At 43.3% G+C, this 27,905-nt stretch overlaps 1 protein-coding gene across 1 annotated transcript in view; it reads left to right on the top strand.

Moving 5' to 3' along the window:
- Window positions 1-26,577, top strand: part of tex11 (testis expressed 11) — a 201,773-nt gene extending 175,196 nt beyond the window's left edge. The window contains exons 27-30 of the mRNA XM_078546158.1: window positions 4,467-4,575; window positions 12,102-12,222; window positions 14,399-14,582; window positions 26,504-26,577. Of these exons, the coding sequence (XP_078402284.1) occupies window positions 4,467-4,575; window positions 12,102-12,222; window positions 14,399-14,582; window positions 26,504-26,577 (488 nt within the window). The remainder of the gene's footprint in view (window positions 1-4,466; window positions 4,576-12,101; window positions 12,223-14,398; window positions 14,583-26,503) is intronic.
- Window positions 26,578-27,905: the final 1,328 nt, after the last annotated feature.

Genomic DNA, 27,905 nt, shown 5'->3' with positions numbered 1-27,905 from the left:
CTGCAGCCACTCAGTGTCATCCTTGTCCCTGGCACCAAGGAGGCAACATACCATCCTGGTGTCACCTCTGTGGCCGCTCTTCACCTACGGTGTGACCACCTCACTGTACATGCTATCCACGAAGATCTCATCCTTGCAATGCTCCAGTGACTCCAGGCACAGCTCCAGCTCCGATACACAGATTTTGAGCAGCTGCAGCTGGAGACACTTCCTGCACACATGGTCGCCCTGCACACTGGAGGTGTCCCTGACTTCCCACATTGCACAGGAGGAGCATTCCACTTGGCCAAGCTGCTCTGCCATGGCTTACCCTTAAATTACTCCCTTTACTTTTACTTCCTCTTGTTTAGAGAATATTAAGGACAGAAGAAATGCTTACCAGGTCCTAATTACCAAGGCCCTCACTCTTCTTACTGAGGAAAGGTAGAAAATGAAAGGATCACCTCCCCTCTTTAGCAAATTCCCTCTCTCACCAAACTCCAACTGAAGCACTCTAATGCAGCCCAAAGCAGCACTCCAGTGCAGACAGAAGCAGCACTGTAGATCGTTTGCTTTTATGCTGTCTGAATCTAGCTTCTGAAAACTTGTTTAAGCCAGTTAACTAATTTACTAGCGCTGCTGCAAGCAGAGCCTATATAACCCCTGTTTTAAAGCTGGACTAAAACTCAATTTCTCCCAACTGAAAGAACAACTTTTAGTTAGTTGCTGAATTAAAGAAAGATTACTCTAGATAGAAATTAACCCTTAAAAATCCCCCTCTCATCAAACTCCAACTGAAGCACTCTAATGCAGCCCAAAGTAGCACTCCAGTGCAGACAGAAGCAGCACTGTAGATCGTTTGCTTTTATGCTGTCTGAATCTAGCTTCTGAAAACCTGTTTAAGCCAGTTAACTAATTTACTAGCGCTGCTGCAAGCAGAGCCTATATAACCCCTGTTTTAAAGCTGGACTAAAACTCAACTTCTCCCAACTGAAAGAACAACTTTTAGTTAGTTGCTGAATTAAAGAAAGATTACTCTAGATAGAAATTAACCCTTGAAAATCCCCCTCTCATCAAACTCCGACTGAAGCACTGTAATGTAGCCCAAAGCAGTACACCAGTGCTGCTTGTCAGACTTGTAATGTAAAAGTGTCTATCGTGTTTAACCAGATAACAGCAGCCCTACTATTCAATGTATTTCAGCATGCGATAAGGCATTATATATCTATTAGAGTATTGTTATTTAAATGCTGTCTAAAGTGAACTGCTAACCTATCACGATCCTTGTAATCTAACGTGAAATGTTTCTCTGTCATTCACCTTCTGCCCTATATGTATCACAGTCATTATGGCTTAAAGGAGGCTGTTCTGCACATTATGTCCACACATGTATGATAATCCTCCGCTCTTTGCAGATGGATTTAATGCTATAAATGGCAATAATATGGTAATTGCAGGAGGATCTAAAAAACCTAATTTTTAATTTCAATGAAGGATCGTTACACAAAATCAATTATCACAACTTAACAGCACCCTGTGAATTCCCCGTTTCAAATTATTTTACGATTATTAAGTGATAATGTCGAATTAATGTACCTTTTTAGTTGAACATCTCACGATGCTTGACAAAGTGAATTCCTTGGTGTACAGTGTTTGTCATGTAGGCAATTAAATACTGTATTAGGGAAAAATATTCATTTTATAGGAAGTATATATGCTGGTTGATTTTGATATTCTCCGGTTACTCATTCATGACCACGGGCAGAATTTTTCCCTTGATGGTGGGCGGGCCCCACTGGCTCGGCAGCAGGCGGGCAGCCTATCGCCGCCACCGAAATGGGCCCCGCTGCCATTTTAAGTGGGCGGGCCAATTAAGGCCCGCCCAGCAGACTGCCCGACGGGAAGCGCTATGCACTTCCTGTGCGGGCGGGGGGGATTCCCCAACCCCAACTGTCAGAGTGCGCTCTTTCGTGCATGTCTCAGTGCTGTCTCAGGGAGATCACTGACAGTGTTTTCAATATCAAAAATAGAATAATAAAAAAATTATTAACATGTCCCCCTCTTGTGACAATCCCACACGAGATGGGACATGTTAATAAATATGACTAAAACTTTATTAAACTTTTTAAAAACAGACATGAAACTTCATCCCTCCAGTGGATGAGGTTTCATGTTTTTTCAGAAGCCCGCTGGGGCTCCTGGCCTGCGCGCCAGCCTTAAGGTTGGACAGGCAGGTCCTTTAATTGCCTTAATGATCCTGTCAATGGCCTCAATTGGCCATTGACAGGTCGGCAGGCGGACAGCGCAATCAGCTGCTCACCCGCCTTCCTGAATATTTAAATGGGGCAGGATGACGTCAGGGGTTCCCCCCGACGTCATCTCGCGTCATTTTCGTGTCGGTGAGCAGGCCCCGCCCCCAACTCACTGATGGAAAAATTCAGGCCCACCTTTCTTTTAATTTTAACAATTTATAACATGAACCAAGCACAATATCCTAATGAATTTAAAAATGAGCAATATAAATTACTAAATCAGATCGAAACACAAATAGGTCTCAGTATTAAGTTACTGAGAAGGGCACTAAAAGAAATAGCATGAACATGATTCTGAAGAAAGACGACATTAAGATATATATGAGAAGCTGGGGTTCTTGAACTGCATGGCCATCTTCCAGGAAACCTATTTGTATATCAAAATCAAAGTCACTGTTGCTGACTTTAATTCTGAGTTAATGGCCCTGGATTTCCACATGCTAGACTTGGCCCAGGATTGTATCCAATAGTAATATCCAGCCCTGACCCTGTTGAGGTATGCAGGGTCAGAGGAAGAGCATCCATGTTGCATTGGGCCACAAGTATTTGCATTACTAGGACACATTAAGCACCAACCAGCCCTAAGCTGTTGATGAATCTGGTCCCTCTGCCATGTTGCGGGTGATATTGTCACCCTCAGAAACTCAAGTTTTCCCCAATAGGCTGGCTTTGTAAGGGGCTTTGATTCCCTCCAGGAGGCTGATACATGACTTCTTAGTTGGTATACCAGCTTCCAATTGCCAGATCTTTGTAAGGCTGAGAATCCAGGAACTCTCAGCATAGTGGTTTCCTGCTCTTCTGACATAGGTGCCCTTGTAAGGGGCATGTGGAGGTTCTTAGTTTATATGAGTCCTGATGGAGTTTCCTGCTGTACCAGCAGAGGATTTTAACACCAGTGTATTTATTATCTTCATCTCCATTTTCGAGTTTTACATTGACTGCCATAGACAGTTTAGAGGTTTGTTATTTGATTTTCCCATCAGCTGTGACAAAGTAGCATCAACTCAGTCACGCAATACAATTCCAATAGAGAATTCACAGTGCAATAAATTGTGGAACAAAATATTTGAACTTACACTCTTGAATTTTTATTTTCACTTGATAGTTACAGATATTTCCCTGGTTTAGACCATGGTCTAATAACATGTTTTCGTTTTAGAAGAGTTTTAAAAATAGGGAATGTATCCGTATAGTGCTGCCGACCACAACTTCAATTTCCAAATTTGGCACAATTGATAAGTTATTACTGTTCATGCGTTAAGAAGAGCCAAAATTTAGTTTCAGTTCAAGTGCTTTCAGTTTTTACAGCTACCTGACTTTTTGCTGCACAGTGCATGGTGAGCATCCAGTCCCCCAGACTGATGATAGTCCTGTCCTCCATTAACTGGCTGGACTGCATGGCCTTCGCACTGTACCTGCCTGCCCACCAACCGGGCTCTGGCCTGCTGACCTCCCACTTGTTCAACCAGGTTATTACCAGATAGGGCCTCGGCCTTTGCCCGGTACACAGCCACCATCTCAAAGGCTACCTGAGTTATCGAAGTGGATGTGGGTAGTGACAGGGTGGAATGGCCAGACTGACCCAGTGCAAGCACTCGGAGAGGCTGCTCAGGCCCAGGCCACTGTCCATCACCAGGTTAGCCTGGTTCCCCAGCTCAAGAAATGTTCCCAAATCAGGTACAGATCATGTGCCAGCCGCTGCCACCAGAACCACTCCAAATCCTGCAAGAGTGTTCTTCCCCTGATAAGGAAGATTTCCAGCAGCTTGCTTTGTGCTCTGTTGGTTAGATACTATACAGGTTTATTCACATAGCACTTGTTGTATCCACTGCGGTTGCAATGACCCTGACGGAAGGCAGTGGCAGTTCTCTGTCCGGGGCAGGAACGTAAAGCAACCTTTTTACATGTTTTCCAATGGCAACATTATTTTCATTTGGCGCGTTCTTGTTCACGCTGCTTTTTGGGGACACATTAGGCACGCTAAATAAGGAACAGCTGTATTTGTTATAGAAAGAGGTCACCAATCCAGTATTGCTACAGTTACTAGATATCTGGATCGGCCAACAAAAAAAATAGTATCTTATTAGGTAAAGTTGTTAATCAGTCTTTGGATATATACCATCTTATCATTGTATAGAGGATAATATAAACTTTTTATTCTCTTGTAAATTAAAGCCTTAGCCATGGAATCGCCTGCTCACTATCCATCAGTTTGTAAAAAGGCCTTGAAGATTGCGTTATCTCTTCAAAAGAAGCAGCCTGATAAGGATGTCATACGATGCAGGTCAGTGGCCAAGCCAGAAGGATGTATAGCCACATTAGAGCCAGTTATTTAATGTAACCCATCCCTACTGTTGGTATTATTAGGCACTGCCTCCATTTCATTGGTTTATGTTTCACAGCAATCACCAGAACTCTCTTTGATGACCTAGCATTGAACATATTTGTCAGAAATTATGGCACCAATGCCATGATTAGTTGATACATAATTACAAACAATGGCTGACCGATAAAGACTCTTTGCTCCATCCAAGCAGTCTCTTGTAACCGCATACCTTATGTATCACAATATATACATTGACCACTCCACCTGAAACCATGGGCAGAACTTTTACCTCGTTGGGCAAGCGGGCCCAGCAGCGGTCACACAATGGACCACCATCCATGATCGGGCCCCCACTGCAATTTCACATTGGCTGGCCAATTAACGGCCAGCCAGCGTAAAACGCGTGCTGATAACCTCAGTGCTGCCTGGGCAAGGGCGGTAGGAACACGAGTGCTGAAGTGTGTGCATGCGTGCAGATACGCTCAGTGAAAGCTCGCTGAAGGCACAGAGCTGCCTCAGGGAGCTGAAGATTTTTAACATTAAAAATAAAGAATTGAAATATAAGGAAAAGATGTCCTCTCATGTGACTCTGTCACATGAGCATGGACATGTTAAAAATGAGTTTTAAAATTTTTAGTTTTTTTAATCACTGTTTGAAACCTCATCTTACCCATGGATAAGGTTTCGCAAAAAATGCAAAGGCCGCTTGGCTGATTTGCCCAGGGAAAATTTCACTTTAATTAATTGATTGATGGGCTTAACAGCCCTCTTAATTGTTGTGCTGTTGACTCCTGTGCTTGCCCACCGACCGAAATATTGCGCAAATGCGTGATGACGTTGGGATGCTCGCCCGATGTCATCTCACGCTATTTCACGCTCATGCGTGTCGGGCACGTGCCTGCATGCCTAGCTGAAAATCCTGCCTCATGTGATCTGCTGGAAAATGTGGAAAACTAGATTTTTTAAAAAAGGCCAAATTGGGGGAGAGAAAAAAGACTGGGAAATTCCTCTCCAACCCATTTCGATGATCAAACCTAGTCCAGAAGATCACTTTGGCCCGATTCTCTGAAGTACCGACCTTTCTTAAGGTGATATCTGTTGCAAACAGACCCACCTGTGGCTTGAAAGAATTTAACAAACTGGCACCTTCATTCCAGTTGGCAGCCTGTTCCAGAGATCCTTTGTTTCTGGGATACAAGCCACCTCCTGACATCTAACCTATCTGGCCATTTACAACTTAAAATGTGACATAAAAACAGGAAATGCTGGAAACACTAAGCAGATCAGGCAGCATCTGTGAAAAGAGAAATAGTTAATATTTCAGTTTGATGACCTTGATCAGAATTTGAAAATCTTAAAGATGAACAGATTTTAAGCAAGTACAGTGATGTGGGGGTTGGGTGGTGGCAGAGAAGAACAAAAGGTAAGGTTTGTGGTCGGGTGAAAGGCAGAAGAGATTAAATGCCAAAAGAGATGAGGGTGCAAAGCAAAAGAGAATGGTAATGGGGCAAGAAAAGAAAAGATGGATGTAGAGGAGGCATAAATGAGAATAGCAGAATCAGTACTAACAACATCTGTCCAAAAATGAATGGAGCAGTGGTTATGATCTGAAGTTGTTGAACTCACTGAGTTTGAAGGGCTATTAAATGCCTCATCAAAAAATAGTTGCTCTTCCTTGAGTTCCCATTGAGCTTCAATGGAGTATTATAGGAGGCTGAGGACAGAGGCCAGAGTGGGACAGAGAATTAAAATAACAAGCGACGGGAAGCTCAAAGTCATGCTTGCATAGGATATACACCACAGAAAAAGGCTATTCGGCACAGCCAGACAATGCCAGACTTTATGCAATACTTGAGCTTCTTCCTGGCTTTCCTCATCTAAATCTATAAGGGTGTCCCTCTACTCCCTTCTCCCTCATATGCTTGTCTAGTCTCCCTTTAAATGCATCTATGCTATTCACTTCAACCACTCCCTGTGGTAGCAAGTTCCACATTCTCACCATACTTTGGGTAAAGAAATTACTTCTGAATTCCCTATTGGATTTCTTGGTGACTATCTTATATTTTTGGCCTCTAGTTATGCTCTTCCCAACAAGAGGAGACATTCTCTTTGTATCCACTGTACCAAAACCTTTCATAATTTTAAATACCTCTATTACCTCACCCTTCAGCCTTGTTCTTTCAAGAGAAAAGTGACCCAGCCTGTCAAACCTTCCCTGATAAGTGTACCCTCACATTCCTGATATCATCTTTGTAAATCTTCTCTGCACCTTCTCCAGTATATCTATACCTTTTCTAAAATATGGTGACCACAGCTGCATGCAGTACTCCATGACTTGGAAATATATCGCCATCCCATCACAGTTGCTGGGCCAAAATCCTGGAACTCCCTTCCTAGCAGCACTGTGGGTGCACCTACACAACATGGACTGCAGTGGTTCAAGAAGGCCACTCACCATCAACTTCTCAAGGGCAACTAGGAATGGGCAATAAATGCTGGCCCAGCCAGCGAAGCCCACATCCCGTGAATGAATAAAAAAAATGTGTAGTCTTGCCAAGGTTTGATACAAGTTTAGCACAACTTTCCAACATTTCAGTTGTATCCTTTATGGGTGGTTTGCTTTTTTTGCTTTTTTTCATTGCCTTGCTAACAATTGAGTGATTGGTGTTTTTGTCTTCTGAGGTCCCTTTGTTCTTCCATTCCGCCTAGAATCGCACCTTCCAAGTTACAAGTGACCTCCCTATTCTTCCTACCAAACTGTACTACCTCACTTTTAGCTGTGTTGAACTTCATTTGCCAATTATTGCTCATTCTGAAAGTTTATTAATGTCCTGTGATTTGTTGCAGTCCTCCCCAATATTAACTGTTCCTTCCCCCCACACCACAATTTGGTGTCGCCTGCAAATTTAGAAAATGTATTTTTTGATTCTTAAGTCCAAATCATTAAAGTAAATTATGTGCAGCAGTGGTCCCAGCTCTGGTGCTTGTGCAACACCACCACAATCCTCTGCCGTTGTGAATAACTACTCTTTACTCCCACTTCCTGCTTTCATTTTTAAAATTCATTTATGGGATGTGGGCATTTCTGGCTAGGCCAGCATTTATTGCCCATCCCTAATTGCCCTTGAGAAGGTGTTGCTGCTTTCTTGAACCACTGCAATCCATGTGATGCAGGTACACCCACAGTGCTGTTAGGGAGGGAGTTCCAAGATTTCTGTCTTGAAGCCAGCTAGCAATCCATTCTGTCACTTGTCTCCTTACTCTGCATTCTCTAATCTTTTTTATTGGTCTATTATGGGGCACCTTATTGAAGGCTTTTTGGAAATCTAGATAAATTACACCTACGATATTACCATTGCCTACCCTCTGTCAGCTTCTCAAAAAATTCGATAATGTTGGACAAGTAAGATTTTCCCTCCTGAAATCCATACTGACTATTCATTGTTATATTTTTCATTTTTTGATGTTCTTCTATTCTCTCTGTTAATATAGATTCCATGGGCAGCATTTTCCCAGCGGGGGGGGTGGGGCCTGCTCCCCGATGCGTAAAATGATGCGCGGTGACGTTGGGCGGGTGTCCCGGTGTCACCACACGTCATTTAGATTTTCAGTTCGGTGGGCGCGCAGCCAAGTCGGCTAAACAGAGCTGGGACCAATTTCCTTGCAGGGTGATTTACTAGTGTTATTAGGAAGGGTTTTTATTAACTTGGCAGGAGTGTGGGAACCAGGAGGTAATACTAAAGAGGAGTACCAAGGAGCACAGAGTACTAGGAGAGACAGATCGCACCAGAATAAGAATAAGTACAGTCGTGGGCGGGTTCAGTTAAGGGAGAAAGTAATAAAATCTAAATTAGGGGTACTGTGCATGTATGTGAATGCATAGTGTGTTGTAAATAAGATTGGTGAGTTGTAGGCACAGATAGCCATGTGGAAATATGATGTACAGCGGATAACAGAGACCTGGCTCAAAGGAGGGCAGGGCTAGATATTAAATATTCCTTGATATAAGGTGTTCAGGAAAGATTGGAAAGGAAGGAAAGGGGAAGGGATGGAAGTATTGAATAAGGAGAACATTGCAGTGCTGGAGAGAGAAGATCTACCAGAGGGGTCAAGGACAGAATCTATTTGGCTCGAGCTAAGGAACAAAAAAGCAAAAAACATGCAATTACATTGCTCAGTGTAGGCTATAGGTCACCAACCACTGGGAAAGATATAGAGGAAATAATTGCAAAGGCATTACTGAGAGGTGCAAGAATTATATAGTAGTTATCATGGGGACTTTAATTACCTGAATATACATTGGGACAATAGTAGTGTAAAGGGCAGAGAGGGGCAAGAGTTCCTAGACCGTGTTCAGGAGAAGGAACACATTGCTGGATCTGATTCTTGGGAATGAGGTGGGCCGAGTGGATCAAGTGTCAGTAGGGGACCATTTAGGAGGCATTGATCATTGAAACATAAGACTTAGGTCGACTGTAGAAAGGGACACGGAACAATACAAAGTAAGAATAATTAACTCGGGGAAAGAACTTCAATTGGGTAAGAATGGATCTGGCCCAGATGAATTGGAATCAAAAGTTGGCAGGCAAGGCTATAACTGAACTATGGGCTAATTTAAAGAAGAGATAGTTCAGGCACAATCAAGGTATGTTCCCAGGAAGGGGAAAGGTGCGGCAAGCAAATCCCGAGCTCCCTAAATGACAAAAGAGATGGAGATTAAGATGAAGAAGAAAATGTGTGCTTATGACGGATGTCAGGTGGTTAATGCAACTGAGATCCAGGCTGAATATAGAAGGTTTAGAGGGGAGTTGAAAAAGCAAATAAGGGAAACTGAGAGCATGGGATGAGACTGACAGCTAACATAAAAGGGAATCCAAAAATCTTCCACAGGCATATAAATAGTAAAAGGAAGAGTGCAGTTAATTAGGGCTCAAGAAGGGAATTTACACATGGAGGCAGGGGGCACGGCTGAGGTATTAATTTAATACTTTGCACCTGTCTTTACCAATTGAAGAGGATGCTGCACAGGTCATGGTGAAAGAGGGAGTAGTTTAGACACTTGAAAGGTTTAAATTTAATAAGGAGGAGGTATTGGACAGGCTGTCTGTCTAAGTTGATAAGGTACCAGGACCGGATGAAATGCATCCAAAGATACTAACAGGAGCGATAATTTGGGACAAAATTAATACTCGTTTGGGCAAATAGTGGGTTAATTAAGGAAAACCAGCAGGAATTTATCTTGCTTGTATTCTTTGATGAGGTAACAGAGAGTTGATGAGGGTAATGCTATTGATGTGATGTATGTGGACTTCCAAAAGGCATTAGATAAAGTGCTACACAGCAGACTTGAGCAAAGTTGAGCTCATAGAATATAAGGGATATTAGCAACATGGATACAAAATTGGCTGAGTGACAGAAAAGAAAATGTAGTGGTTAACTGTTGTTTTTTGGTCTGTAGGAAAATTTATGATAGAATTCCCCTGGAGTAGGTGTTAAGACATCTGCTCTTCCTGATACATATTAATGACTTAGACTTTGGTGTACTGGGCACAATTTCCAAATTTACAGATGATACAAAACTTGGAAATGTTATGAACTGTGAGGAAGATCGTGTAGAACTTCAAAAGTATATAGACAGGTTGGTGGGATAGGCAGACAAGTGACAGATGAAATTTAATGTAGAGAAATGTGAGGTGATTCAGTTTGGTAGGAAGAACGCAGAGAGGCAGTATAAAATAAAGAGTACAATTCTCATGGGGATGTTGCAGCAGAGAGACCTGGGTGCATATGTGCATTAATCATTGAAAGTGGCAAGCCAGATTGAGAGAGCTATTAATAAAACAAATGGCATCATGAACTTTATCAACAGAGTCGTACAGTACAAAAGCAAGGAAGTTAGGTTAAACTTGTATGAAACGCTGGTTTGGCCTCAACTGGAGTCTTTGCAACCAGTTCTGGACACCACTCTAGTGTGTGGTGGAGGTAGGTTCAATCAAGGCATTCAAGAGAACTGGGTTATTTGAAAAGGAAGGGCTACAGGGACAAGGAGGGGAAGTGGCTCTAGGTAAATAGTTTCATCAGAGAACCAGCACAGACTTGACAGGTCGAATGGCTGCCTTCTCTGCTGTAACCATTTTATGATTGTAGCGTTTCCACTATGTCTTTCTTTTTCCTCATCTAAGGCTTTGCATCCTCCATTGTTGACAGGGCCTTCAACTGCTTTTTGTTATCCTGTCATGGGCTGTGTGTGCCGCTGGCAAGGCCAGCATTTGTTGCCCATCGCTAATTGCCCTTGAGAAGGTGATAGTGAGCTACCTTCTTCAACCACTGCTGTCCCATCTGGTGTAGGTAATGCTGTTAGGAACAGAGCTTCAGGAATTTGATCCAGCGACAGTGAAGGAACGGGTGATATTGTCCCAAGACAGGATGGTGTGTGGCTTGGAGGGGAACTTGCTGTCCTCATCCTTCTAGGTGATAGAGGTCACGGGCTTGAAAGGTGCTGCTGTCGGAGCCTTGACAAGTTGTTGGGTGTATCTTGTAGATGGTTCACACTGTTGCCATTGTGCTCCGGTGGTGGAAGGAATGAATCTTTAAGTTGGTGGATAGGGTGCCGATCAAGCGGGCTGTTTTGTCCTGGATGGTGTTGAGCTCCTTGAGTGTTGTTGGAACTGCACTCTTCCAGGCAAGTGGGGAGTATTCCATCACACTCCTGATTTGTGCCTTGCACAGATTTGATTCTGCTTTCCCATTTTACACATCTTCTGAACTCATCCTTTCTTTCTTTATTTTTTCTCTTTACCAGCTCCTTTTGTCTTGCATAATCATCCTTCTTGTACCTAAGCTCTCTATCCACCACATAATCGCAAGTCTTGTTCTCCACACCACACCCCCCAACCCCCCGCCATCCCTGCCATCTCTGTCAGGCTTAAAACCTGTTACATCCCAAAGTACTAAAGTTATCTACAGGCAGGTAAAGTAATACCAATTGTAACAGCATGCAAAATGGCTTCATCAATGTGATACCTGACTCAGAAATACATTCCTGGCAGTAATTATTTAGGGTGGGATTGAGACGATGGTCGGGGGATATGCGTTATAAGTTTGCCATACTACTTCAACCCTAATCTTGAGACAGGTCGTGTTCTTGATGGGACTTCAAGGTGCTTGTTTGGGAGGATAATTCAGCTCCAATTTTTTTTGTGGGCATTTGAGACAATAACCACTAAGAACTCATGTTACCATGTTTACAACCTCAAATCTGTACCCAAAGTACTTCTGACGAAAGGTCATCAAACTGAAACATTAACTCTGTTTCTCTCTCGGCAGACCTGACCTGCTAAATTCTTACAGAATTTTCAGTTTTTATTAACGGAAATGTAAAGATAATTTTTAAAGACGATTTGTCTGTTGCCAGGATGGAGTTGAAACCTTATTTTAATGTTTAGAGGATAGTTATTAAGGACTTGCATTTTTTTTTCCCACAGCAAGTTGCTACACAGCCTGATCCAGATCTCACTCCCCACAGGAGTAACTGAAATTGAACCTCGGGTCCTGGAGGAAGTCTGGTCTTACTATGAGGAAGCACTCATCATTATGGAGAGTTTGGTGAGTGAGGGAAGAGTGAGATTCTAGGGGAGTTAAAAAAAAAAGTAAAATCTTTCCTGTATGCTTGAAACTTTATCAGAGTAACGAATTCTGGATGGATCCTATTTTGAATGATACATTTGACCAGTTCGCTGCCTCTATTGTCATGATTTGTTGCTAGTACTAATGTAGTGAAACTGAATTATAGCCTCAAATTAGGAGAAACTTTTGATTGTTCCGACTTGATGCATCTGGGAAATAAACATGTACAGGTACAGAGCACTGGCAAAACAGCCCCAGTTGTTTGTGTATGATCTTGTACTGACAGTATAGTACCAGTTGTTTTGTTTTCTGATCCTAGAGGCTCCCCCTAGGGATCCGTGTCAGCTCTGACTAGCATTCTGGTTCACTCATTCCTACAGTTTCACGCAAAGCACCAAGCTCTGTATAGATTGGGGGCATCTATGAAGGAATCCACTACTTGCAACTGTGCAATGCCGCCTTACCACCTAACTGAGATACAGGATACAATGGCCAGGGCACTCTGCTGATGGACTTCTTTAACCGAGATTTTACATCGAGTCATAGTCTGTATCAATGGGTCCTAAGCAGTCGTTTGTCTTGTCGGCATTCATTAAGTTGGGAAAAGTGCATATACAGTTGAGGAGCTCAGGGGTAATATTCATGGCTGTTCAGGTGAGGTTGAGAGCAATAAAGGAGAATGCTTGTTAGAAATTAAGGAACAATGTAGTAGGTGCAGCTTTGAGATTTTAAGACATAGAGCCACACTTCCAACAACAAGCATGCTACCAAACCTCACAAAGCCTTTAAACTTCTACAGATCTTGGAGGCCTGCAGTAGACCTCAGACTTCCCCTCTTGATTGGATGTGCCCAAAGTTGCAAACAGAAGAAATGATTAGCCCACAATAATTAAATGACCTGAAGGTGGAAATATGGGCATGTATGGTTCTATTCAGGAAGAGTGTCCACAAGTGCCAAGCAATGACCATCTCCAACAAGAGAGTATCTAACCACCTCCCCTTGATATTCAACAGCACAACCATCAACTTCTTGGGGTTTACCATTGACCAGAACTGAACTGGAACAGCCATATAAATATTGTGGCAACAAGAACATGTCAGAGGCTAGGAATCCTGTGGCAAATAACTCATCCCGACTCCCCAAAACCTGTCCAATATCTACACGGCACAAGTCAGGAGTGTGATGGGATACTGTCCACTTGCCTGGATGTGTAGCTCTAACAGCAGTCAAGGAGCTCAATGCCATCCAGAACAAAGCAGCGCATTTGTTTGGCCTACACCTTAAACACTCATTCCCTCCACAACCGGCGCACAGGGGCAGTAGTGTGTACCATCTACAAAATACACTACAGGAATTTAACAAAGATACTTTGACACCGCTTTCCAAACCGCAACCTCTACCACCTAGAAGGACAAGGGCCGCAGACGTGAGCACCATAACCTGCAAGCTCTGCTGGAAGTCAAACACCATCACTGTCCTTCACTGTCACTGTGTCATAAGCCTGGAACTCCCTCCCTAACAGCACTGTGGGAATACTTAAGAACATAGGATAAGAAATAGAAGAAGGAGTAGACCATATAGCCCATCAAGCATGTTCTGCCATTCAGTATGATCATCGGCCTTAACTCCACCTTCTTGCCTACTTCCCCAGCTCCCTCAATTCCTTGAGAGGCCAAAAATCTGTCTATCTCAGCCTTAAATATATTCAACAATGGAGTATCCACAGTCCTCTGGGTAGAGAATTCCAAAGATTCACAACCCTTTGAGTGAAGAAATTTCTCCTCACCTCAGTTCTAAAAGATTATTCCGAGGCTATGCCCCTGTATTCTAGATTCCCCAGCTAGGGTAACAACCTCTCCAGCTTTACCTATCAAGTCCTTTAAGAATTTTGTATCTTTCAATGAGGGCAGCTCTCATTCTTCTAAGCACCTGTGAGTATAGGTCCAATTTACTCAGCCTCTCATAATAGGACAACCTACAGTACATGGACTGCAGTAGTTTAAGAGGGCAGCACACCACTACCTTATCAAGGGCAATTAGGCATAAAGCAAAGCTACATTCTGCTCAACTTGCACTTTAAGGGTTGAGGAACATGAGGTCTAGCTGAGCAATTTTTGCCTCACTATGTCTTAGACTATGCTTTTCTGTCTGTAGCAAGAGGAATACCCAGAGGTGGAGATCCTGTGGCTGATGACTCGAGCTTGGAACACAGGGGCTTCCTTGTACAGTTTGGGGAAATACACTGAGGCAGAGCAGTGGTGTGGGCTTGGAATGCGCTTCCTCAAACATCTGGGATCTCTCAAGGCCAACTATGAAAGCCAGGTAAGAAAACCTCACAGTAAGAATCACTCATTTATAGAAAAAAATATAAAACCTTTTCTTCATTATTTATTAGCCTTGATATATAAAACTTTGCATTCATTTAGTGCTTTTAATGCAGAAAATAATTCCAAGACACTTCCAGGTACAAACAATTAAAAATTGACACAAGCGAAGGAAGGATGTATTAGCAGGGGTAACCAAAAGCTTGGTCAAAGCAGTAGATTTTAAAGAAGCTCGTAATGGAGGACAAGGAGGTGGAAAGGCAGAGAAATTTAGGAAGGGACTTCCAGAGAATGGGAGCAGGTGGCTGAAAGCATGGCCATCGATAGTCATTAGCATGGCAGTGTTGATTGCCCATTTCTAGTTGCCTTAAAGGCATCGGGCTGGATTTTTGTTACTGAGGTAGGCAGCTCGAGTTGGCAAATTTCCTGACTTTGTAGACCCGTCTCAGTTTAAAGGGACTTGTTAGACCAATTTTCGCTCCAGGCAGGTGGGGGCAGGATTGAGCCAGGTCCAGCAGAACGTCTCATTCCTCCACCCAAAGTCCTTCCCCCTCCAAATTCTTTCCCCCCTCTGAACTCCTTCCCTTATACCTTCCTGCCTTCTTACACCTACCTCCCCATTTGCTGCATTCTCCCCCGTTGCATCATCCTCCCCCCCCCAACCTCACACCCCCAATACCATCGTTCCTCCCACTCCCAACCTCACCCCCCACCCCCGTGCACCTTCCTCCCCCTATCAAAACTAGCCCTTACTCTCCCACCCTCCCCCAGTATACATTCCTCTCCCTGTCAAACCTACAGCTCCCTCTCCAGCCTCTCGATGATCATCTGTAGCAGACCAAGGCCAAGATACTGATATCCCAAAGCAGACCCTCAACGGTGACCTGCCACCTTCTGTGAGCTGCTTTGCAGCGAAACCATGTCCATATAAATCCACACATCATGCGATGCACATTCCTCTGGGGTCCGGTTGCTGTATGGCTACGGCATCTTCTGCTCCTCAGATGTACACAATGTAAGCAAGGCCCTGATGGTAAGTCCCAACTTCTGCATGTCATACTTGTCAAGACGTGTTCTGCACCCGCCTGTTTTCCTGCCAACATGGGCGGTAGATTTGACATGAGGGGATGTTTCTGGCACACAGGGCATATAATGAAATGCAGATATAGTAAAATGCAGTTCCCAACATGTGGTGGCAGGAAATGCGGCCCGCCATTGATAGGTGGAGCAGATGATTGCAAACTGGTGTGAGAATGGCGTGAAACCGATTTTTGGCCTTCCTGCCATATTGTCCGCTCACGCCAGCCATGACGCCCAATGCGCACAGAAAATTCCGCCCTTTTAAAAATCTAATACAGGTCTCACTTATGCACACTTGATAGTGAAAAAGAACTCCATTCGTGAAACCCATTCAAAGTTCTTAAATCTCCTCAATCCTTCAGTCTTTTATAAAAGCAAACAAACTCCTATTCAGACCCAACATCAAAGAGAGCTAATCCTTTAATAGCCCCTTTAAACTGTCAAACAAACTATGAACTCAGAACTCCCAGTTGATATAGCTTTTGAAAGTCAGCCAAGCATATATACTGACATAAAAATAGCCCTTGGGAAATGACAACAAAGAACTCTATTGAAACTGCATGAACAGATGATAATGTTTTTTTCTAACCTATCCCAGATAGCCTGTCAATCAAGCAGTCCAGTGGATGGTAGCTTTTTTTTAAACTGTCATTGACAGTTTAAGCTTTTTTTCCCCTAAGTTTAAAGAATAGGGAATTTACAAAACTTCAGATTATCACACTTAAACAGACTATCCACCTATCAAGAGCATTTATATCTACTCCGCCAATTCATGACTCCCACACAACTGATTAAGGCCCTTGGACTAACAAAATAGGGTCTATTTGAACTCCACACGAAGTTCAAATGGCCCTGCTGAGTTCAGGTTTTCTTCCTGTGTGAATCGTGCCCTGCCACCTACCCCCTCCCGACAAAAATTGGATCTGTCAGAAATGGGGCTGGCACTTAAGCATCCAGGTCTTGCCCACCGTTTTTAAGTGCCCACAAAAATCTGGCCCATTAAGTCAACCACGTGGTGCAGGACTGGAGTCACATATGTATGTCAGATCTGGTGGGGGTGTCAGATTCCTTCTTATTGCTCACAAGTTAACAGATATCTTTCAGTTTTCCCAGTTTCTGTGGTAGGATTTGAACTCTCAACCTCTGGGCTGCTCGTCCAGTGTCACAATTGCCAGTTTATCATATCAGCATTGAGTACTTTTGGAAAAGTTGTCTCAGAATGGATTATGGGGTGAGTTCAACCAGTTGTTTCCAACTCCCAGAAAACAATGTGACCAGGGCTTCAAGATTGCTATATGTGATTAGACAGTGCTAACACTGTTAGCAATTATAAGAATATTCATTATCAGGGCTTGTAGCTTTAAAAGTAGTTTCACTGGATATATTTCAATTCTAAAGCTTATCACAATCAGATATTCCTTTGGCAAGCTGTCAGCACACCTTGGTCAGAATTAAAATACTCTAAACCTTATCAAAATGTGTGTGTGTTTTAAAGTCTGGGGAATGAGAGATGTAAAAGTTGTGTGTAAATCAAAGAAAAGCTCGTTTGGACACGTACTTAGTCCATGCCGAACTTATTTCATGTAAAATATTTTTGTGTCTTATCTTTTCTATGTAAGTGAACTTTCTGATTTTTTTTCTGGCTTTACTCATTCAAATGTAGTCCTACCAACCTGCAAACCTCAGACCAGCTGACCAATAGATTTACTGCAAGAGTTATAAATCTAATTAATTGGTGACAGCACTTCATATAGATGGTCCTGTAATAAATGGATGACACTTCATTCTTGTATGTCACATTTCACGCATCATCCATGTTTCTAATGTTGGAAGTGAAGTAGTCAGAGCAACCAGGTGTAATAAGATGGCACAGAGAGCTACCAAAGAAAGTTGATCTACCTCCTTACGAAGGGAAGGGAAAGTTTAAAGGAGATCTGAGCTACCCCTGTGAAGCACTTTGTAGTTGAATGCAGGCCAACATTTTCAGAGAAGAAAAAATTATTAAGGAGGTAATAGCAAGACATTTTGAAAATCATAATACAATCAGGCAGAGTAAACATGGTTTTGTGAAAGGGAAATCTTGTTTGACAAATTTATTAGAGTTCTTTGAAGATTTAACAAACGGTGGATAAAGAGGAACCAGTAGATGTATGTGTATTTAGATTTCCAAAAAGCATTTGATAAGGTGCCACATGAAAGGTTACTACACAAGATAAGACAAGAGATAAGACCTACATAGGATAAGAACATATGATGTTGGAGCTGATATATTAGCGTGGATAGAGGATTGGCTAACTAACAGGAAACAGAGTCAGATAAATCAAATCCCTTTTAGGTTGGCAAACTAATGAGTGGAGTGCCATAGGGATCAGTGCTGGAGCCTCAACTATTTACTTTCTATAGTAATGACTTGGATGAAGGGACTGAGCGTATTGCAGCCAGATTTGCTGATGATACTGGTGATGAAAAATAGGTAGGAAAGCAGGTTGTGAGGAGGCTGCAAAGAGTCTGCAAAGGGATCTAGATGGGTTAAGTCTGGGCAAAAATTTGGCAGATGGAGTATAATGTGGGAAAATGTGAGACTGTCCACTCTGGCAGGAAGAATAGAAATGCACAATGTTATTTAAATGGAGAGAGATTGCAGAATACTATGGTACAGAGGGATCTGGGTGTCCTCATACATGAATCACAAAAAGTTAGCATTCAAGTACACCATGCAATTAGGAAGGCAAATGGAATGTTGGCCTTTATTACAAGGGGGATGGTGTATAAATGTAGCAAAGTCTAGCTACAACTGTACAGGCCATTGGTGAGCCTGCACCTCGAGTAGTGTGAATAGTTTTGGTCTCCTTACTTAAGAAGGTATATACTTGCATTGGAAGAAGATCAGAGATTCCTGGGATGAGGGGTTTGTCTTATTAGGCAAGGTTAAGCAGATTGGGCCTATACTCATTGAAGTTTAGAAGAATGAGAGGTGATCTTATTGAAACATATAAGATCCTGAGGGGGCTTGACAGAGTAGATGCTGAGAGGATGTTTCTGCTCATGGGGGAATCTAGAACAATGGGACATAGTTTAAAAATAAGGGGTCTCCCATTTAAGATGGAGATGTGGAGGAATTTCTCTCAGAGGGTCTTAGTCTTTGGAATTCTCTTCCACAGACAGTAGTGGAGACTGGGTCAGTGAATATATTCAAAGCTGAGTTAGACAGATTTTTGATTGACAGGGGAGTCAAGGGTTATGGGAGGGTGCGGGGAGTGGCAGGAGTTGGGGGCAGGCAGGAAAGTGGAGTTAAAGCCACACTCAACTCAGCCATGATCTTATTGAATGGCGGAGCAAGTTCAATAGGTCAAATGGCCTACTCCTGCTTCTGTTATAGTCTTATGAGAATTAGAATGGTAGCTGTCAAACGTTGATTTTACATGTGGACATCGATGTTTGGGACCCCATTTTGCATCATGTTTTGCCTAAAATTACCAGAATTTAAATTCCTTGTCTCCTATCTCATCTGAATTCAGTGGCTAAAGAACTAGGCAGGTTCTGCAACTCCTCTTTGCACATTCCCAGCGCTAATATCCTGAATTAGTGTCACTATGTACTGGAGACGGGACCTTACATCATGGGCCCTAATTTTAATTTTAGGTGGTGGGAAACACCTGCTACAGAAAATTTTAGGTATGGGCCACTTGATCATTTAATTTGACTGGTGGGTTTCAGATTTGGTGAGCTAATAGTAAACTTGGACAATTTGGGAAACTTGCAGGCTGCCTGCGGAAGCAGGTATTTAAAGCTGGAATCAAAAGTAAAATGAGTCGCAGACAACCCCAAAGTTTTCTGAAGCCTCATGCAAGGGGTGAGGCAAAGTTCTGTTTCTAATCAGTGGAAGGAAGATCCATAAACATGATGTGCAGCAGTCATGGAGAGAGATTGCTAGCTTTAGAAGCATCATAGGACTTGGATGGACAGGAAGAATTTACAATTTCACAAGAGCAGCTCCTCATTTTGTCATATCTGTCAATTACAAATGACAGCAGTTCCTTTTGCCCAGTCTAGAACAATTCCCTCCTCTGCATTGTGTCCTTCACTGCACGTCACAAGGAGACTCTAGACCAACTCTCATCCTCATGTCAGATACACACTCACCCCTTCCTTGCTCCTTTCATATCAGCAACCAGAAACATTTTCTGCTCACTTGGTATCTTTTGCAGAATCATCAACGTTCTCAAGTCTCCTTCCTCACTTCACGCCCTGACATGTGTTTCCCGTTCATTCCCTCCCCATCTTGCTTGCAGCTTGATTCTTATTTCTCTCAGCATGTACAATGCAAGCAGAAGCCCTCCCACCTCCCCCAAATCTTCTGGAGTCTGCTCTCAATGAAAATAAACCATAGCCCCATCGGAGTGATAGTGTTGCCCCCCCTCAGGATGTCAGCATATCCCTCGACACCCCCTCAGCCAATATAGGCAATAGTGCCAGGCTGCTTGGGAGTAGCCAATGTGTTCTTGTCTGCAGCCATGCCTTCACAGACTCAAGTTTGCAAAAGGTGTGACCATGATGACCATAGGAATCCCTAAAAGACCTGGGTTCATCTAGTTCGCTTCTACCATCATAGTTGTTACATAGTGCAATAATGTTGTATTGCTAGAAATACTCAGCAGGAGTGCATCTCTTTAAATATTCAGAAAATGCTGAAAATATTCAGCAGGCCTGGCAGCGTCTGGCAGAGAAAAAAACAGAGCCTTCCTCAGAATTGGGAAAAGTCAGAAATGTAATAGATTTTAAGAAGGTCAAATGGGGGAGCTTGCAAAGGCAAGGACTGTGATAGGATGAAAGATGGGAGACACTAAATGACAAATGAGTTGGTGGGGCAGAGCCAAAGAGAGTAGTAATAGGACGTGTAAAGAAACAAAAGACATGTCCAGAGGAGGTGTGAATGGCAGAATAGCAAACAGGTGCTGTCTTGAAAACAAGAGAAAAACAAGATTAACACCATAACATGCAAAGAAAAGGAAACAATATGGGACTAGAGATTATGGTTTGAAATTGTTGAACTCAGCGTTGAGTTCAGAAGGCTGTAAACTGCCCAGTTGAAAGATGAGGTGCTGTTCCATGAACTTGCATTGAAGTTCCTTGGAAAATTGCAGTAGGCCGAGGGCAGAGATGTCAGAGTGACAGCAAGGTACAGAATTAAAATGGCAGGTCACTAGAAGCTCAGAATCATGCTTGCAGACTGAATGAAGACGCTATGCAGAGCGGTCAGCCAGCCTACATTTGATCTCCCTAAGGTAGAGCAGACAGCATTCTGAGCACTGAATACAGTATGTTAAATCGAGAGAAGTACTTGTAAATTGCTGTTTCACCTGAAAGGATTGTTTAGGACCTTGTCCATGAGGAGAGGCTAAGTAAAAGACCAGGTGTTGCACCTCTGGCATTTGCATGTAAACATACTGTGGGAGGGTATGGGGTATTGGTGGGAGGTATGACTGAGGAGTGGACAGGATGTTGCAGAGGGAACGGAACCTTCGAAATGCTGACAGGGGAGAGGAAAATGTGTTCAGTGGTAGCATATCACACTGGAGGTAGCGGAAATGACAGAAGATGATCTGTTGAATATGGCGGTTGGTGTAGTGGAAGGTGAGGACAAGGGCAACCCTAAAGTTGCATCAGCAGAACAGATGCAACAGAAACAGAATCTGGAAAAACGGGATGGAGTCCTTACAGGAAACAGGGTTTGAGGAAGTGTAATTGCAGTAGCTGTGGAAGTCACTTGTTAGCCTATCCCCAGAAATGGAGACAGCACACTGAGGAAAGGGAAGAGTCAGAGATGGACGATGTGAAGTTGAGGCAAGGGTAGAAATTGGAAGCAAAGTTGATTAAGTTTCCCACTTTAAGGCAAGAGTGAAAAACGCCACCAATACCGTCATCAATGTGCCGGAAAAACAAATGACGGAGAATGCCCAAGTAGGACTAGAATAAGAAATGGTCACATATCCCACAAAAAGTTAGACATAGCTAGGACTCATGTGGGTACCTGTAGCAACACCTTTTATTTGAAGAAAGTGAGATGAGTTAAAGGAGAAGTTGTTCAATGAGACTACAAGTTCAGCAAGGTGGAAGAGGGCTCATGCCCACATGTCCATCCTTGGCCTGCTGCAGCGTTCCAGTGAAAGCCAATGCAAACTGGAGGAACGGCACCTCATCTTCCGATTAGGCACTTTACAGCCTTCCGGACTTAGCATTGATTTCAAGAATTTCAGACCATGAACTCTCTTCTCCATCTTATCCCCTTCTTCAATCATATTTTTAAAATTTTAATATTAATTTTTACTTCTTAACTTTTATTTATTCTTATCATTTATTTATTTATCCTTTTTCCCCAGTGTTCCACCACCCCCCACACACAATCAACAGGACCATCTGTCACTTATTTCTATGTTGTGCTTTCATAGAGGGCTGATCCTTGTTCTGCTATTAACACATTCTGCTATCTTACCTTTATGCCACTATCAGCACCTTCTTTAGTGTTTACCACTACTATTAACACTCCCTTTGTCTTGTCTCCATACCATCTTTGTCAGTCTCTCCTTAACACCCACCTAGCCCTTACACTCTAACTTGCTCCACCTAGTCCATCCCCTCTTAAACAGTATAAAATCTATCACATTTCTACTTCTCTTTAGTCTGAAGAAGTCATACAGATTGAAAAGTTAACTCTGTTTCTCTCTCCACAGATGCTTCCAGACCCACTGAGTTTTTCCAGCATTTCCTGTTTTTATTTTATATTAGAGCATCGAAAGAGTTAGTCTCTGGGGAGACACTGGACAAGGAGTGGAAAAATAGAGTCAGGATAGAAATAAATCAGTTCAGTGGGGCAGGAACAGGCTGAAACAATAGGTCTACCAGGGAAGTCCTCTTTGTATATCTTGGACAGAGGTAGAAGCAGGCTATTTGGGGTTGGGGGATTATGAAGTTGGAAACTGTGGAGGTAGATTTCTGCAGGAAATGAGGGCAGTGACAGTTCTGGAAAGAATGGGTTGATGTTTGGTGGTGGGGGTCATGGTTAAGGAGGAGGTAGGAGGAAGTGTTTCAGAGTTAGCGTTCAGCCTCCACTAGGTACAGGATAGTTCACCAGACAACAATAGCATCACCTTTGTTGTCAGGTTTGATAATGATGTTAGGGTTGCACCTGAGAGAATGGAATGCAGCAAGTTCAGAGGGAATGAAGCAAGCAGAGAAATTAAGAAGACCAATGAGAACAGCTGATATGACAATTAAAAAATCTAGAGAGAGGGAAGGGTCCAGGTGGAAGGAGAATGCTGGAGACAGATAAAAGGGTTCACTGTCTGTGGGGAGGACTCCTAGCGAAAGAAGTGGGCACAGAGGGAAAGGCAAATGAAGAGCTCAGAGTCATGCTGAGTTTAAAATTCAGTGAGATGGGGCGCAAGGGTATAAAGCTGAGTCTTTTGCTAAGGACACAACATTCAGCGTCAGAGAGAAGGTCAGAGGGCATTGTGAAGACATGACCAGAGCTAAGATTATAAGAAAGTATGAGGTCAGATGGAAGTGATGGGGAAGAGAGATCAGGAGAGGCATTGGTGCCATGAGTTGTTGGGGCTTGCAATCCTTAACCCATTAAAGGGAGAGAGAACTTTTTGTTAAGGCGTTGGATGAGATGAAAGATGAGGTCAAGGGTATGCATGTGGAGTGCATGGCACTGAGTGCGGATCTCAGGATGCAACGAGAACAGCAGTTCGAGGAGCTTTGATTGGAGTTGCCTATAATCATGGGTGGATCTGAAACATAAAGGGTAAAAAGTAAAGTAAGGGTTACTCTGGACGGAATCATCCCAGATTTGCACAAAGTGCGGTAGCGGGCGGAAAAAAAGTAATTTTACCCACCAGCCACAATGGCGGGTTTTCGCACCATATTGTCCTATTCCCACCTCATTAATTATGCAGCCACAGGTAACATACCATCTCGCTGACAGGCGGCCTCCGATTTGCCCGCCACGCCGTTACCTCGCTACTTCCTCACGCAGGGCACCGTATTTGTACTGCAGCCATGCGCACACTTCTCAATGCTTGGAGCCCAGGACTGCTCTGGTAAAGACATGACCCAAAAGCCAAGAAGAGGGCTGCCCCCCTATTCAGTGATGCATCCCTGGGATGCCTTCTGGCTGCTGTGGAGACCCACCGCGATGTCCTCTCCCCCTGCTCTGGCTACAGGAGGCCCATCAGTCTCACTATTCCAGCTTGGGAGGCGGTGGCAGAGTTGGTCAGTGCCAATGCTGTGCACAAAAGGTCAGCCATCCAGTGCAGAAAACGGATGAATGATCTCATCTGTGCCACCAGGGTACAGCAACCATCTTATCACTCTAAACTCACACACTCGCCTGGCCGTCACACATTCACTGGCATCTCACTCACTACCAGCTCTAGGGACATCACCACTCACTCTCTCACACACCCTCACATCTCCATCTGGCCTGATCTCCTTTGGAGACTGCCTCCTCAGCCCTCACCATCTTGAGGCCACTTGCACAGATCAACATGTGCCCCCACACACATCTGGCATATCACCTTCCCCAGTACAGCCCTCATCGTGCAGCTTCTTCTCTTGCCTGAGGCCACTTCTCCCCCTTCCCCAAGCAAGTCCTAGCCCTGCAGTCATTGAAAAGCCACTCCTGCCTTACAGCTGGTCTGGTAGGTAGAGACCTGCCCATGAGCCCCCCTAAGAGTGATGTGGTGCTGCCTGTGAAGTTGCCGCTCATAACTCTGAGTGCTGCCCAAAGCAAGGTAGGCAAACAAACCTCGAAGTCCCGAGTGAAGTGCTGCTCGCCAGGTGCACGTCACTTATGTACACTTGTGAAACACGTCGGCATGCAAGTATGCCAATGTGCCCGGATGATCCAGCATGGGGGGGCTGATTCCGGCGAGCAGGGCTTATAATGAGACGCTAAACTATTGAAATTAGGTTCCTGACGTGCAGTGGCAGGAAACATGGCCCGCCATTGATGGGTGGAGTGGATGATCGCAAACTGGTTTCATGATAGCGTGAAACCGAATTTTGGCATTGTTGCCACATTGTTCTCCTTTCCCCCCCCACCCCCCCAGGCCTGCCATGACGTCCGACGCCAACAAGGCTGGAAAATTCCGCCACCTTGAGTTGGATCCTTGGATGAGGAGTGAATGCAAGGCAATTATTGGGTTTGGCATTCCATTAATTGGTCTGCAGTGTCTTTTCATAGCAGCTTCTGTGTCTGCATTGTCATTATGTCCTTGATATAAAATGTCTTCAATTTTTTTTTAAGGCCTAATTAAGTGAGTGGTGAAGAGGATAACAAGAATTTAGCACATTGGGACCTTGAGTAACTTTTCAGGTGGTGGGGATGTGCAGACCACCAAAAAACACTTTTATACATCAACTGTTATACAAACAGAGAATGCTGGAAAAACTCAGCAGGTCTGGCAGCATCTGTGGAGAGAGAAACAGAGTTAACATTCCCTTAACTCTGCTTCTCTCTCCACAGAAGCTGCCAGACGTGCTGAGTTTTTCCAGCATTTTTTGTTTTTATTTCAGATTTCCAGCATTCGCAGTATTTTGCTTTCATCTTTATATCAACTGTTCTCTGACATCTCTGGCTGCAGTGTGTTCTGCTGGCCCTCTTTCTGCTTTGCCTTCACACAATTCTTCCATGTTGTCAGATGATCATCCTTCTTTTGATCGCTCACCCTTTTTCTGCTATTATCACATTCTGCCACTATCAGCACCTTCTTTAGTTCTTACCACTACCATTAACACTCCCTTTGTCTCGTGTCCATGACATCTTTGTCAATCTCTCTTTTGCTCCCACCTATCCCTGACCTTCTACATTGCTTCACTTGCTCCACACCCTTTTAAACAGTATAAAATCCATCACATTTCTACTTCTCTTTAGTGCTGACGAAGAGTCATACGGACTCGAAACATGAACTTTGCTTCTCTCTCCATAGATGTTGCCAGACCTGCTGAGTTTTTCCAGCGTTTTCTGTTTTTATTCCAGATTTCCAGCATCTGCAGTATTTTGCTTTCATTCTTCTTTTTATGCTCTACGCCCACCAAAAACAATTCTCTTTGTATCGTCATGTTGTGCAACATGCAGCAAAATTACGTTGATACAACCAACTTTGAATGGGCCATAGTGTAGGGAGGTCCCAGATCATTACACTGGGATCTTTGTTCAAGATCCCAATAACATGCTCTTTGATGTTCCTAGCAGCCCCATTTCTGTTATCATACCTGAGCCATTTAGTGTTCGCATGCAGGTGATTGGCTGCCTATGCCACATTTCCAATCATCTCCCTCTCCAATGCAATATGTTTAGATCAGCAGTTGAACTTCCCTTTCATTCTGATGGAAATGATTGATGGTTAGGTGCTTGCTTAGTGATCAAATGGAAATGCAGCATTACACTCAAAATAGTTTGGGTTTCTCAACAAGGTCATCGCAATCCCCCGGTATCCACATAAAGTATAAGTTATCCCAACCCATGGTCCCAAAATTGTATCAGGATCCTGCAATCAGTGTAGGACTCCAATATGCATATTATAAGTAGGCTCCTGCCTGAAACAAACCAATGAGTGCTTGCATTGTCCTGATAAAGACCCTCAAAAATGGCTCGGGTGGACTGGGGACAGGAATGGGGTGGTAAGATCTATGCTGTGTTTTTCCAGGGTGCTACTATTTCGTCTTCAAAATTGGAGATATTTTGTTCTGAGACACAACCCTCAAGACATATCTCATTCCCAAAATCCTTTTCATGACATGTGTGACAGCTTCGCTGATATTTCATAATAACACTTGATTTTAATTTTAGCTTATTCCTCCGACTTTGGTAGACACTTCACCTTTCTGTTTTGGTACCACATCAGTTCCCTGCGCTCCCTATAAATGAGTGGGTCATTTTTGAATGTTTCAACTAAGGCTTAATACTTTACACTAACTGGTGGTCTCTTCTGTAAATTAACTCAAATAGCTGCTTGTAGGTATCAATATAAGGACACTAATATCACTGGATCCCCTGATTTCCTTTCCTAATTCTGCACGCAAACTTTCTGCATTAATTGCCACGATTCTCTTCATGATTTTGAATCGCTATTCATGTTTCATCTGTTTTTTCCCCATGCGAACAGATGTAGTCTCTCTTAACAACACATTTGTTTTCTAAGAGAGAGTACCTTTATCGGGAATTACCTTAGCACAGACGAGTCCAATTTTCTCAAAGATCTGCTTAGTGTTTAATTAACAACCTGCTGATTCAGCCAATGCAGGTACTAGCTGCCTGAAGAATAAATCAGTATTAGAACATAAGAAATAGGAACAGGAGTAGACCATTCGGCCCCTCGAGCCTGCTCCGCCATTCAATAAGATCATGGCTGATCTTTTTTTGTGTTGATTTCCACATTTCATCTAACCCCGATAACTTTTGATTCCCTTGCCTAACAAGAATCTATCTACCTCTGCCTTAAAAATATTCAATGACCCCGCCTCCACCACCTTCTGAGGCAGAGAGTTCCAAAGTCGCACAACCCTCTGAGAGAAAAAATTTCTCCTCATCTCTGTCCTAAAAGGGCGACCCCTAATTTTAAAACAGTGCCCCCTAGTTCTGGACTCACCCCAAAAGGAAACATCCTTTTGACATCTACCTTGTCACGGCCGTTCAGGATCTTGTATAGTTCAATCAAATCACCCCTCACTCTTCTAAACTCCAGTGGAAACAAGCCCAGTCTGTCCAGCCTATGCCTCTGATTTATTCCTCAGGCAGTTAGTAACTGAATTAGCTCAACAAGGCCCAATTCCCTCTTTTGATCTGCATGTGCCAACCATTTGATCATTAAATAACAACATACTCATCGAAAAGGATCCAAAATAAAGGGGAAGTTGATATTTACTTATTCATTTGTTCCTTGAGAGATTGCATAACCTCCAGCAGAGACTGAAAGCTGCCATCACACAAGCTGTCAGTCCTTAGTCTCTAGACTGGTTTGGGTTTCATTGGTGTATTCCTTAAAGGTAACTTGAAAATGCTAATTCCAGACGAGCAATACAAATTATATATTACAGCAATGATTAATTCAAGATTCTTAAGACATTCCCCATAAGGTTGGTGTTTTCACTGCTCACGAGACAAGGAACCATTGTTTTCTTGTTCTGTTTTAGAGGATAAAATTTTGTTCATATTTGGCTGCTTATTGATTATGGGCAGAATTGTCACAGAT

Source organism: Cetorhinus maximus, chromosome 8 (assembly GCF_964194155.1).
Source record: "Cetorhinus maximus chromosome 8, sCetMax3.hap1.1, whole genome shotgun sequence".
NCBI classification, from domain to species: domain Eukaryota; kingdom Metazoa; phylum Chordata; class Chondrichthyes; order Lamniformes; family Cetorhinidae; genus Cetorhinus; species Cetorhinus maximus.
This window is presented reverse-complemented; position numbering and strand designations above follow the sequence as displayed.